We start from the raw sequence: 14,122 nt of genomic DNA on the forward strand, positions 1-14,122 counted from the left end.
TACATTCTGGTAAATATCTGATTAGCAATATTAAAAATATATGTGTGGTAATCCCCAGTTTAGAGAAACAGTTAAGTATTTTTTTTAAATGTGAGGAGGAGAGCGGGAATGTGGTGATGTGAACACTGTAAATGATTTTATTGGTTCTGTCTTCATTTCACATACTCCTTTTTTTAACTCTATTCTGTTCTTTCCTATAGTTGTTCTCTAACAGAAGGCAACCACTTGAAGAAGTCAGGGAAGAAGAAAAAAAAGATGACCTTACGGTCTTTCACTCCTGCTTATACCAGTGTCCTGATTCCAAGACCCCCTGAAGCAAAAAGGTATATTTGAAGGCAAATTTATGTCATACTGGGACACTGGTGTCCCCTGGGACACCAGGGGAATTCACGGCAAAACAGACCCATAATGCATATTCATCTCTTTAACTGGTGGACAAGATTAGGTGATCTTTAAGGTCCCTTCCAGCCCAAACCATTGTATGATTCTGTGATTCCTGAGAATTTCATGAGGGTAAGTCAAAATAATCAGTCTTCAGTGACTATTAAATTTCGTTTGTAAATGTTTGAATCCTAATAAGTTACTGAAAACCCTGTGTGGGTGCATGTGAACAAACACACATTGTTTGCCCTCCAGATTTTGATTCAGAAAATTCTGACTTATTTGCATATATGGTATAGCTTTTGAGATAAGGCTTATCTTAAGGAAAGGCTGTAAAAGTTAATATTTAATTTGTCTAGTTTAAAAAAAAAAGAAAAGAAAAAAGGTAGGCCTAGGAAAAAGAGGAAAAAGACAGTACACGTATCGTGTACAGTATTTTGTTTATTAACCTGTTGCTCACCAAAGTACCTTCGTATATTCACACTTGCCTGTGGACTAAGTTAAAATGCTAAAGATAATCTTAGTTCAGAAAAAGATCAGCCTGGCATTTTGAACTAACACATTGCCTCTTCTCAGATGCAAAGCCTTAGAAGCTACTGTAGAATCCAAAAAAAAAAAAAAAACCACACAAAAAAACCATGAGAATCCAAATCATGAGGTCATAAATCCTGGAACCCTCATAGGTATGAAAGTACTGAGTACATCACAAAGGCAAGTCTGTTGGAACATTTCCCACCAAAAAATATGCATCAACATTGCAAAAACCTCAAGAGGTGTCTAGAATTCACTGGGACAATAAACAATTTGTTACAGAAATGCCTTTTATCAACAAGAGCTATTATTGTTAGACTATCTATGTTTTCCTAACTGTAGCATAACACATTTGTTTCTCCACTTTATAGTGAACATCTTTTCCGACAACTGTGTGCCATACACTGGCTTTTGGAAGCTTTGACCCTTGAATCCAACAGTTCGATGCATTCCATATTAACCTGCTGGAATCCAATGTATGTGCGTAATGCATAGTAGTCTTTGGAGTAAGGGTTTTGGAATCTTTTGTCCTTTATACATAGTTGTTTCTCTTATTTCAAGTAATATTTGAGTGAAATGTTATTAATTCCATGCCATGCAGCATAAACAAATTTTGCATTGACATTGCCCCCATGCAGTTAGCAGGGAGTTGTACAGTCAAATTAGTAGCACAGCATGGTCCTCTATTGTTGCAAGTTGCAGAACTAGCAGAAAATACTGAGTTGACCCAACCAAATTTAGTTATGTTTTCTTTCCTACTTTCTTTTGTTAATAATTATGAAAATTAAATACATGTATTAATACATGTATGCATATTCCTGGAGCCTTCTTTAGAGGGTTATACCAGTGAACACAACAGGAATTCCAGGAATGTTATAATTACAGAACAAAGCCAGCTATTAGGTGATACTTAGTGGCTGTTTTTATTCTATCAATTACGTTACGATGGTGATGGTACTTCTAACAAAACTGCATTGTGTTGCTTCTGAATTTTTGTGCTGTTAGAAGTAAATAATAATTTAAGTTCTCAGCACTTTTAGTTAAATTTATGTCAACATTGTTATATTTATTGTTTTTAAATTATTCGTGTGTATTTGGTAAAACATTGAACAGTTTATGCTCTGATTTACAGGGCAGAGCTCTTCTGTTTTCTCTGTATATTCTCAGTCAAGACAAATTGCATTTATATATAACAAGAGTGGCAGAGTAGCATTATGTAGAATTAGCCTGATAAATTAGACAGGAGAATCAGTCCAGTCCAGCATGTATCACAGATGGGTTTTTCAACCCCTTACATATGAGGAACGACCAATAGACTGGGATAAGAGGAACAGTTTGTCAATAAACCTCACAAATACAGGCTGACAGCAGAGTATAAAGACTCTGGATTCATTTCCAGGTTCAAAAGTGGTATTGTCTCTTGTATACTTTCTGCTTTCTGTTGCAGTCTCCTCCACCACTCCTCTTCCTCAAAGTTACTTGAACTGATATGCATACACACGTACTTCATTTTGCAGTAACCATGAAAAATCAGGCTTGCATTTAGATCACATACTGTCTGTCCACACAAAAAGATTTTCAGATGTGGCAAAGGAAACAAGCTTAGAACACTAATCTGCTTTGTAAAACCTTTGACTGATTAGATCGGGACAGAATGATAAATGAGCCAACCTCAGAAGTGACCTGTTGCTATACCACAGCTGCAAGCGCTGCGGCTTTCACATTTTCCTTTTCAACATGATGTAACATTTAAACTTTTGGACTAGTACAGGTCCTTACTCTGCCAACAGCTTTGAAAAATCAAACTTGTACGACCCTCCTGTCATTTCTATCCATGAAATCTGGCTACACTGGATAAGATTCTTCAGTACTTGCACAGAGGAAGTTGAGAGCATAATCTGACCCAGTACAAGCGTGATATCTTGCAAAAATGACTTGGTTGTATTTAGGTTCATCTGCACTTGTGACTGTAGCATAATCACAGTTTATATGTTTACTACATTTTTTAAAAGAAGTTGTAATAAAACAAGGACTCTTGAAATGAGAAACTGATTAAATTGTTTTCACTTAGGGACCCTGGTGGCTGTAAAAAAACAGTGAAAGAAATGGAAGAGGAAAAGTTAGTAGCATTCATGTGGGAGCTCTTTGTTACAAATACAAAGGTAACTTCATTGTTATTTTCTTCCTTGGGAACTAATCTAACTTTTCAAGCATTTTTTTTTGTTGTTGTTAATCTAATTGAACTTCCTGATACCATGTTTTATACTCTGGATCCTGTGAAAGCAGATTGTTTGTCTCTCTGGGTTTTGATGAATAACAGTTTGATGCTAGGTAATAGCAAAAGCAACATGTAGCTATTCTGCAGATTGAAACTGTGGCTTGGCCTTAGAGATAATTACCAATGTGGGAATAATTAAATATTTTGTTAAAACTTATGTAGCCTTTGGCTTGCACTTGCCCCCTTTTCTTTATGAGTTGAGTACCCGGGGATTTCAGACGAGTATCCTGGAAGACCTTGTCCCAGTAAGTTCTAGTCACGATATGTTTGGTTGCCTTTTTACGCAGAATGTAAAGCTCAATTTGAAACAAATTCAAACTAAATTCCTATTTAAAGAAAGCAGGATTCGCTTGGCACATTCAAAGCAAAGCCGAGGAAAGGAGAAAAGCAATTCAGATGAAAGCCTTTTAAAAGATAAATAAAGTTATTATCCTAGAGGATGGTAATCTGGTAAGGCAAACATCATTATAAACACTACAAATGATCTCTAACACTTGGTAACTGTTTTACTATGATAGTCCATCTTTCTGAAACCACAGCAAGACTTTTCTTTTGGTTTTTTTTTTTTTGGAACTGCTAAAGTGAATGGATGGAAATAAAGTGGGAATGAGTTTGGCTTAGGAGCATAACTAGAAGAGCTCAGTAAGGAAACAGTGGATTCTGATATTTTCCACTCTAGCACATCTTACATTTTGATATTCAGCAGTTTGCCTAAGATTTTAGTTCCTTGCTTTGCCCCCTGTAAGGCAAATTTAAAGAAGTTTTGTAAAAGGCTTTTAAAGCCCCAGGTGAGGCACTCTTAGAAGTATGAGCTGTTGTTACATGCAGGCTGTTTGCTCTTGTTATTTGTCAGCACTTGCAGCTTGTACCCTCCTGACATAATAACAAAAATGATTTAATGGAAGATGAAGATTGCTGTTGGGGAATAAGCAGCAAGAGTTGTGAAACTTCTAAAAGACAAAAATTGTGTTTTTATGCAAATATTCTTTTCGCTGTTAGCAAAGTCAGCAAGTCACAGAATTAACAGGCGTGTTTCTAAATAGAGGGCTTTCTGACTTTTCCATATAGTCTTATCTGTTCTCTAAAGTCAGGTCCAAATGAACATGAGCAGAGGAAAACAAAGTGCGTGTCAACCCTTGTGTGTCTTTTAGCATCCATATTGCTGGGATTATTTTTCTGAAATAACTTTCCTGACTTAATGATAATTTCCTCTCTGTCACTTACACTAATTATTACTTGAACACTGCTTTTCATATTTGGTTTGAAACTTCTAGTGGAATTATTGGGTTTCTCCAGGGGTACTTGCTTTATAATGCATGGTGTTCCGATTACCAAACCTGCAGAATTCAATCTGCTTTCAGATCTACATTCCTGACACAGTATTTGCCAGGTTATTGGGTGTAGGGAGGAGACCCAAACATTTATCAAACCATTTTGACCTATTCCTCCATGGACATGAGAAAGTTGCTCTATTACCAACCTTCTCCGCTGCTTCAGTGTTACTTCAGCAGAGGAATATCAAAGAAAGATAATAAATTAAAGGAGGACTGATCCAAGAAATCACTGCTTTGTTGAAGTCACTGAAGAAAAATCTTTGAGGTTACAGGAAGGCTAGAAAGACCTTCTGCTGTGATTAGTTATGGAAATATGATTCTTGTCAAATTTGCTACAGAAATTTGAAACAAACTTGGCTGTTGACATTTGATGTTGAAAATCCTTTCTATTTTTTTTTTCTGTGTACAGAAAGACATGCGGAAAGCACGACACTGTCCACTTAGCAGGAAGACAAACAAGATATCTACTCCAGTCATCTCTCAGCTTAGTAGTCAGTCTTCTCATGGTCAAACCCCTCATGGTAGTGTAAATTCCCTTGTGCTTTGCTCTGAAGACAATGTCAACGTGAATGGAGGTTTGTCTGATGTTATGAGTGAGTCAGTGCAAACTAAAGAACAACATCATCTTTTTCCCTGTAAGTTTCTTTTCTTGACTGCCAATATCAAATAGATTTGCTCTCAGCATTACTAGGGAGTACTTAGTTCAAAGACACTGCTAGATGTACAAGTGTATTTCTCTTCAGACTTAGGGAGACTTGTAGAGAGTTCCTTACGCCCTCACCGTTAGCAAATTGGTTTAAACACAGTGTAGTCCCATGTGAATATTAAGTAAGAGTTTTAATTAGTAGTTAGTTGTAGCAGTTTTATGATCAGACTGTCATCCACATCTATAATATTCAACAGGAGGTAAAAACAGAAAAACCGTTCTGTGGTTTAAACAACTGATCCACTAAATACATGTCTGTTTAACTTAGGTGTTTGTTACTCTGTACTCCTCTTACTCATCCATTAGTGATTACCTGTGCTTGATAGACCTGACAGAATTAGTTTATCTGCCAGCTCTGCAATGCATTTTAGTACAAAACTAGGTAATCTTCAGTCTTTTCTCTTCCTCCTAAGTCAAGACCAGAAAAGCAAATGACAAATCAGAAATAGATTACAAGTCAGTAGCCTTATACCTAGAATTCACAAAGCTTCATGTAACTCATAAAGACAAAATTTTAAGAGTACATACAATTCATGTACCCACATGTAAGCACATATTAAAAGTGGGGAAGATTCTGTAGTAGGCAGCTAACTAGTAGTTACACCTGAGTGTGCCTCTTAGAGAAATACTTACGTTAAGGAAAAAATTCAAAATGCAGTTGGACAAAAGGCTTTCCATTAATTTAGATGCTGTGGTTTTAGTACTGCTGCTGTAGAATGTCTGCTTATACAAGTTTGATTTTTCAAAGCTGTTGGCAGAGTGAGGACCTGTACTAGTCCAAAAGTTTAAATGTTACATCGTGTTGACAAAGGAAAATGTGAAAGCTTCAGCGCTTGCAGCTGTGGTATAGCAACAGGTCACTTCTGAGGTTGGCTCATTTATCATTCTGTCCCGATCTAATCAGTCAAAGGTTTTACAAAGCAGATTAGTGTTCTAAGCTTGTTTCCTTTGCCACATCTGAAAATCTTTTTGTGTAAACAGATAAGATGTGATCTAAATGTATGAAATGTAAACCTAATTTTTTGTGGCTACTGCAAAAATATACATATATGCAAATCAGTTCACAACATAAGTTTTCTTCACATTGAAAATTAAAACGAGACCTGTATCTGAGAGGTCTTAGCCCCAAGCTCTAAGCTGGATTGTAGCTCCAAAGCTTTTCAGCCAGCAGTTTGGCTTTGAATTCTCAGGCAAAAACTTTTAAAAGAGGATATATGCATGTTTGTGCAAAGGTTCTTAATTATAAAGCATGCACCTGTATTTTGGCCTTTTCTTTAGGGCTGATCAATGTCTTTTCAATGGTTTAATCAGTGTTACATCCCTACATAATAGGTATATATTTGTACCCCGTTTCACAGATGTTTAAGATGTAGAAATCAAGGAGGATTGCCAAACTCATACAGCTTGTCTGTGGGAGAGCTGGAGATCATAACCCCAATTGCTGCAAATGCAGTCTAGTGAAATTACTACAGTCTCTGCTGTTTTTCATATTTCTAATTAATGTCTGCCTAGCTCACAGCTATGGAGGTTAATATTTCAAAAATATTATGAATATGGATAAGCTGGAGTATTCATTTCCCCAGTTTTCCTAACTTGGTAATTGGAACAGATTCTAATACTATAAAATGGAGGGCACGGAGATATTCATAGAGTTGTAGGCTATCCTGAGTTGGAAGGTATCCAAATATCATCAAGTCCAACTCCTGTCTCCACACGGGATCACCCAGAAATCAAGCCCTATTTCTGAGAGCATTGTCCAAACTCTTCTTGAACCCCATCAGGCTTGATACCATGACCGCTTCCTTGAGGCCCTCTGTTTCTGTTGATAGTCAAAAAGAGGACCTATATCTCTGTGGTATTAGCTGTGCTTTGCTTCCTGTTCTCTCTCTCCAAAATCTGCCAACTGGGCTGCTATCAGGACTGGCTTGAGACAACTCGGCTCGTCTTGGAGAAAACACCAATTGCAGCCACTCCTTAGAACAGCTCTTCTCCCCCAGACAGACATTATCAGCAGCATAGATGGGTTTCAGATATCCACCTATTCCATCTGCCTGTATGGTAACCATAAATAGAAAAGATAATTGGATTCTTTTTAGAAGGGCTTTGGCAATACGTGCCAAGAACAGAACAGATGAGATCTGTATGCAGCCTAAGCTCAATTTTGAGCAGAGGCTCCAACCCCATGGGAGTCAACCTTAATATTCAAACTGCTTCTCAGTTCTAGAGCTCTAGGAGGTTCAGTGGTATAGCCAGCATCTTAGAGGCTTACACACTGACTAGTAAGAGTCACAGGGGAGCCATCATTTAAACTAGTCAATGGTAGAGCTTTGAGTTTGGCTAGGAGTGTGGCACTCTTGAAACTTACCTTGGCCACAGCTAATATAGGATCTGTATTATAAGTATGTTTCTTAAAATTTTAGTCCATTAGCTGGTGTCCAACAATTTCTAGCATCCATGTCTTACATTTATAAATTCACAGTATAATATTCAAATCTGTACTTTTAACAAGTGGAAGTAGTTTTTGCTGATATTTAATACAGTTAACGTTCAGCAGTCATTTTCTATTACAGTATATGTGGTGCTTCACAAAAATACAGAAAAATGACCTTTTGAAGTTGAGGATTGCAACTTCAAGGTGCTGAATGCTCAATACAATACCACTTACTACCATGTGGGACATACCAAGCACCTCAAAGGATGACTTAGAATTTGACAGCTAACACTGGGATTTTTAATAAGGGTGTTTGGAGGGAATAATGCACAGAAGATGGCCATCTCAGTGTCTTTCCAGGGGGCTGGCATAAAAGCAGGAATGAAACAGCAGTGGAGAGGAAAATAAAGATGTTAATTTTAAGGAAAACAGTGAGTTAAATTGGCTTTCCAGGTGTTTGAGAGAGGAGAATATAAACATTCACATTACAGTGGAAGGCAGAAAGAGTAGAGACCATTGTTAGTGAGAGAGATCTGCTCAGAGATGGATAGTCTGGAACGTATAGCCAATGAAGGACTACTTGAGGTCTTAAGTTTTAGCAGATGACGATAAGGAGACGCAAAGGTGTAACTGGATACCTGTTGTTTTTAAACGTATTAAATTCCATTTGACATTTGGAAGAAGAAGGGCAAAGTGATGCTGTAGGCTCAAAAATTCAGAAGACTTGACAATTATGCCAATAGAATACTAACAGCACAATACAGGAACTGAAGATTGAATTTCTGTGTATTTTGTTCAAATCTTCCAGTTTTCTAATGTACTATTTTTATAAGCATCTAATGTAAATAATAATAATAATAATCTGTTATCTCCTACTTGATGGCTGTTTGTTTTTGGTTTTGTTTGTTTTGTTTTGTTGTTTTTCACAGCTCGAAAGAACAAAGTTTTTGCTTTCAAAAGGGATTAATGATTTGGGTGCCTTTGTATTTGGTTACCTATCTTGAAACCTCTTTTAAAAGTCTGTAGTTTTTAAAGAAACATAAATTTTTTAAAGTACTAAATATTAGGTCTCTGAGGATGTTTCATTTGGGCCAATGTATGTGACATCCTCTCTGCAAGGAGAAGAATGAATGCACTGTTGAGTTAGCATGTTTTTACAGATCATTTTTTTTATCAGCCCTGCAGAAGCTGATCCAGATACCACATGGTGACGTGTCAAAAGATGTCCCTGAACAAGAAGATATGGTTGAGAAGACTGGACTGCAGAGGTATGTTACTCAATGTGTTTCTGAATGATTAGGAGAAGCAACTCACCAGGACAGAGCTTAAGCATTTTTTTTCAGAACAGCTGAATTCAGTGTTCAGTGAATTCAAATGATACTAACACTTCTTGGCATGGATGGCAGAATAAACTTACACTAGGTGTGTTCCTTCATTACTCACTTCTGTGGTGGTTTCTATAGCTGTAAGACCAACACAACAAACTATTCTTATAATTAGACTTTGCTGAAGCATTTTTTTTTCCTTGGAGTAGAGATCAAGAGAAAAATTAATTGTAAACTTTGTACCTGGATAGCAAGGAACTCCAGCAAGTCTGTCATATTAAGAGTGTTTTATCAGCACCTGTAGGATGTCTCACATTCTGGAGAAGCCATACTGTACACTATTTTAAAACTTGTCTTACAGTTTGCTGTTAGTGGCTCAGAAGGATTACAGAGTAAACATGCCATTCATTAAAGAGCAGGAGAGAATAATATTAAGGAATCAGAGGCCCAGAAGGCAGGGATGAGTTTACAAATCTGTTTTTGAAGGACGTTATATGCTGTATAAACTCAGCTCAACGTGTGGAAAAAGTTTGGCATACAAATGTCAGAGAGCATTTTATTATAGTGAGGCCAGAGCAAGCCAGTAAAAACTTGCAGCACAGTTAGTACATTTCAATGCAGTGCAAAAAGACTTTCCTGGAAGAAAGTGACTGGCAGGAAAGTTGGAAACAATCTGAATTTAATATAGATTATAATTTTAATCAAATTATTTTGTAAATTTCATGAATTAAAAACTGTAGATACTAAATTTGGATTTTACTGTGAATGAGATCTCAAAATTGATGTGCATTCACATTGCTGTATGTTGTAAGCAACACAGATGCTTGTCACAAGATGGTTACCACCATACCAATGTTACAAGATGTTAATTCCAAGTTTTTTGTTGTTTTACTTGCAGCTGCCATATCAGCTCTTTCATTAAAAGAAAATCCACTTTGCGGGCTGATACGAGGCAGAAGTTTGCAGAAATACTTGAAAAAGCAGCTTGTTGTTTACATGACACCCTAGAGAGCCTTGAGAGGTAAAAAGAGACTCTTTTTGTATAGCCTTAAAGGACCCTGCACCTTGCTTCTCACCAGATTTAGGACTTGTCTTCAGATGTTTTAAAATGCATCTACTGATTTACATAAAAATAAGAATAAAGGCATGGTCTAGAAAACTTCATGACAGTCCACATACAAAAAATATACTACAGGTTAAGAACTTATGGCAGTGTTTTGGGATATTTCTGAATAACTCTTGTGGAACATAGTTCTGATAAATACGTTGTATATATTTCCTTTGAACATCATAGTCCTTTAGACCCAAAGAGAGAATAATAAATTCAGTTCACATATAGTCTGCATGGCTATCTTGTAATTTCATTTCAGAGATCACTGTATTGTTCTTCATCATTACTTTGACTATTCTCGTAGTAACAGTTGCAATGTCCTCTCTCAATGCCTTTTCCCAGATCAGTGACATTTCTCCTTTGTTGACCAGCTGAAATCTGTCTTCCTTTTCCTTTCACAGATGAATGTTTCTGGGTGATAGTTATGCAAATTGTTTTTTTCTCAATAAGCAACAGGCCTGAAATCCTTCCCTATGTGGCTGTTCTGCAGGATGTTATAGGCACAGTTTTCTTTCCCCTTTTCTCTTCCTTCTTCTTTCCAATCTTTTGTTCCATTTTGTAGTTAGATTTTTTTTGCCCCAGAGATTTCCTTCTTTGGAGCTGGGTTCTTACTTTCTTCCCTGAACAGCTGTTGTGACTGCCTAAGGAACTAATCATTCCGATAGTATTCTTCAGTATGGAAGGACAATTTTACCCTAAATCATTGTGAACCATTACTGTTTATTTTGTTTGTTTGTTTTTAAGTAGTGGATACCTTATAGAAAGTGGAGCTTTGAATTAAAATTTAAAATTTCAATTTAAGTGTTTTGACTTTGAAGTTTTTCTTACCTCCTAGAGTTGACATAAAACGTAAACAGTTTTTAATATGCTTGTAGAAGAAATAGGAAGTTTTATTAGTGTCCACAGACTCGTCATGCGATGTGTTCTTCACATTCGTTGTTCTCTGCCTTCCTTAGTATCCTCCGAATCAACTGTGAAGAGGAGTGGTAAGTTTTCAAGGATGGCTTTAATTTATTTTTTTTTGTAGGAGCCAGGAAGAGCGATGCTCTCAAAAATACCAAGCTTTGAAACGATTGAAGCATTTTAGAAAAGACATGGAAAGACTAAGACAGCTGGACGTGAGAGCTGAAAGAGAACATGTTGAAGATGAAATAAAATGGTAAGGAGTCACAGAGACCCTCAGATGGTCATGGTCACAGAGCTGTCATTAGTAAAAAAAAAAAAAAAAAAAAAAAAAAATTCTCGTTCTACACAAAGCAAAGACATGGAATTGCAGAGAGTGCAAGCTGCATGGAACATGTTTTTCAGCCTACCCTCTTTTGTTCTCCTTGCTAGTAGGCCTTCTGTCCTTCACATCTAGCAGTAATGAAAAGCCAATTTCTTATCTCAGGCCCAGAACGCAGGTGGCCCAGGAACTCATCAGTCATGAGTTAATGAATAAACCTAGTCTTGGCCTATATAGCAAAACTCTGATTTTAGTTCTCCAACATATGTTCCAGCTGTCCACTAGATTTAAGTTCTGACATGTAAATAAGCCCTGAAACTGGAATGAATGTGATTTTGCTTTTATATGCTCAGTTCTTCTACGAAAAGCCTTAACGTGAACAGAGCTCCATGAGTATAAAGGAGACTTACACCAGTATAGTTTTTCACTTTTCCCCCATATGAGACTAGTACTATCAGCCAGCTATTCCTTCATGTAAAAATCATACTTCCATAGTAAGGAGGCTTGTCTTCCTTTGACTATGCCAGCATAGTTAGATGAGGATACCTTTCTGTTGCCTGTCCTGCAAAGTGCTCATGAGAGAGGTATACGAAGAGTGAAATCTCTGACACAGCTGGTCAACCCCCTTGTGGAGACACTAGGTCATGACAGAGAAATTGCTTTCACCATAGCACTTATTTCACTTACAACACAGCTGTTTTTTCCCATACTCTTGCAAACGCTGCCTTGCTAGGAAAGCTGAATCGCAGTAGGAATGCTTTACTATGTTATGCTGTCAGTCTAGTTGTTTTCTCTCTCTCAAGAAGTGAGAAAAATAAAAATAAAATATGAACAGTGTGATATGAGCCTACTGGCCCTAGCTTCCTTTCTCAAAGAAAATATCTTAATGCATGAATGGGTTATATAAGAACTGCTTGTGACACAGTTCTGGTAACTGGGATAGTAATGAGTTGGCTAACCAGCCATACCAGCAGTATGCAACTGAGTATAGAAGTGGCTCTACTGAAGACAAGAAGCTATGTTTTCCTTTTTTACTGATTTAAGGAAGAAATTCCTCACCTCTCTCCTGCTGTACCAGTAACGTGCATCCTAAACTGTCGGGAGGCAGCACTTCCTGCTGGTGTGCTGCCAAATCCTCAGCCAGCAAACCCCAGTCATGCACGGTCTGGAAGGGCTTGGAACATCAGTCTTTAGGACTGTCAAAACAGCACTGCAGAGTTTACACAGAACATTAAAAAAAAAAATGGAAGTCTTTTCACAAGAGTTTTATTTTTATTGTAATGTGTAATTCTCCTTCTGGCTCTCTATATTCAGAATACAATGGTAAAGACTGTGTGTTACAGCATGCTCACATCGGTGAGATTTATGTCAGCACATAATGAAGAATGATGTTAACGGGGGGAAAAGGAATAGTAAAGAAAATCAGAAAGTGTTTCAGAGAAGGCACTGATTGCATTAGAAAATCTGTAGAGGCTAAACATAAATGGGGAAAAGCTGAAGAGGACATATCTAGTAAAAATGGAAACATTGTTTAGTTTTTTATTATTATTTGCTCTCATAACAAAGTTCGTCATTCAAAATTTAAACGAACAACGAAGAAGCATCTATTTTAATGCCCTGTAAAGGGAGATTGTGCACAAGTTCTATTAAATAAAGCTCCTTTGCATTATTCAATGGGAATTACACTGCGTATTGCATTCCACAAATAACTTTTTTTTTTAAGCCATGGAGGTGGCAAAGTGGCAGAAGTGTCAGGCAGACCTAGAGTTATCCATCAGATAAGCATTTGTTCCTAGGGCTTCTCTTTTACTGCTGTTCCTCTTTCTGCTAAAGGTTTCCTGTATTGCTGGCCAGACTCCCAGAGTCTGTGAAGAATGACCATTACGTGAAGAAAATCTTAAAGAAACTGGAAAAATTTGGCATGACTCCTGATTTAAAAATTCATCATGACACCTTTCTTAAGGCTTTGACTGATCTACAGGTGTGGGAGCTGTGTTCTCCAGAAATTGCTGCAGCTGTGGAGGTGAGACAAGTCCAGTTCTTGATTCTCTGTATGATAAGGTTGAGGAAAGCAGACACCTATGGGTGAAATTCACGCAGTGGGAAGTTACCAGATGAAATCATTTGGGATCTCATTATTGAAGATGGTACTATTCACCTTTTACAAGGCACATTGAACTCTGCAGGAGAAAGCTGTTATGACAAGCACTGGATTATTAATCAGTATAATTCTATTATTATGTCGTTGATTTATTTACTGCCACAGTGAAAGTGAAATCTGTCATAAATTGTTAAGATGCTCGACAAGAAACATTCACTTCTTGTGCCTTGAAGAGGCCTGTCATTCCCAGTAGTTTTATCTATGAGCTATTACGCCACTGATTCAGGAATTCTGCAGATATCTTTGTTTTGCTTCAACAACATGTCAAAATAATCTGCTTCTCAAGATCTTAACTTGGGCTCAGCTCTTGTAGTTGTAGAAGTGATTTGCAGAAAGTAAAGGCAGAAGAAAGAAACCAGAATACGTTTAGAATGTATACTGCTATGTAGTCTAACCAGATCAAAAAAGGCAATGATTCCACCTTTTGTTTTTTGTTCTTATTACAGTTCTTTCTTCTCATTTGCAAGACAACAGTAATCTCAGAGGGGCAGCAGGTTACAGTGTGTGTGCATCTTCATTTACTGAGTATATGATGCCTTACAAGAGCAAAGCACCCAATGTGTTGAGATCAGACTACCTGCATTTTCTTGATGTTTTATGAAAATAGGCATTTTGTTTTGTGCATATCTTGTTGCTAAC

General features: G+C 37.2%; 1 protein-coding gene across 3 annotated transcripts in view; it reads left to right on the forward strand.

Annotated features, from left to right (window-relative positions):
• CCDC60 (coiled-coil domain containing 60) overlaps positions 1–14,122 on the forward strand; it is a 63,742-nt gene that overhangs the window by 48,678 nt on the left and 942 nt on the right. For 2 of the 3 annotated variants that reach the window (XM_035556782.2, XM_035556783.2), the window contains 7 exons: positions 201–323; positions 1,284–1,388; positions 2,984–3,074; positions 4,934–5,159; positions 8,839–8,929; positions 11,125–11,256; positions 13,156–13,345. In XM_035556782.2, the coding sequence (XP_035412675.1) occupies positions 201–323; positions 1,284–1,388; positions 2,984–3,074; positions 4,934–5,159; positions 8,839–8,929; positions 11,125–11,256; positions 13,156–13,345 (958 nt within the window). The remainder of the gene's footprint in view (positions 1–200; positions 324–1,283; positions 1,389–2,983; positions 3,075–4,933; positions 5,160–8,838; positions 8,930–11,124; positions 11,257–13,155; positions 13,346–14,122) is intronic. The other variant, XM_050714180.1, reaches the window with a different exon arrangement.

Source organism: Cygnus atratus, chromosome 17 (genome assembly GCF_013377495.2).
Source record: "Cygnus atratus isolate AKBS03 ecotype Queensland, Australia chromosome 17, CAtr_DNAZoo_HiC_assembly, whole genome shotgun sequence".
NCBI lineage: Eukaryota > Metazoa > Chordata > Aves > Anseriformes > Anatidae > Cygnus > Cygnus atratus.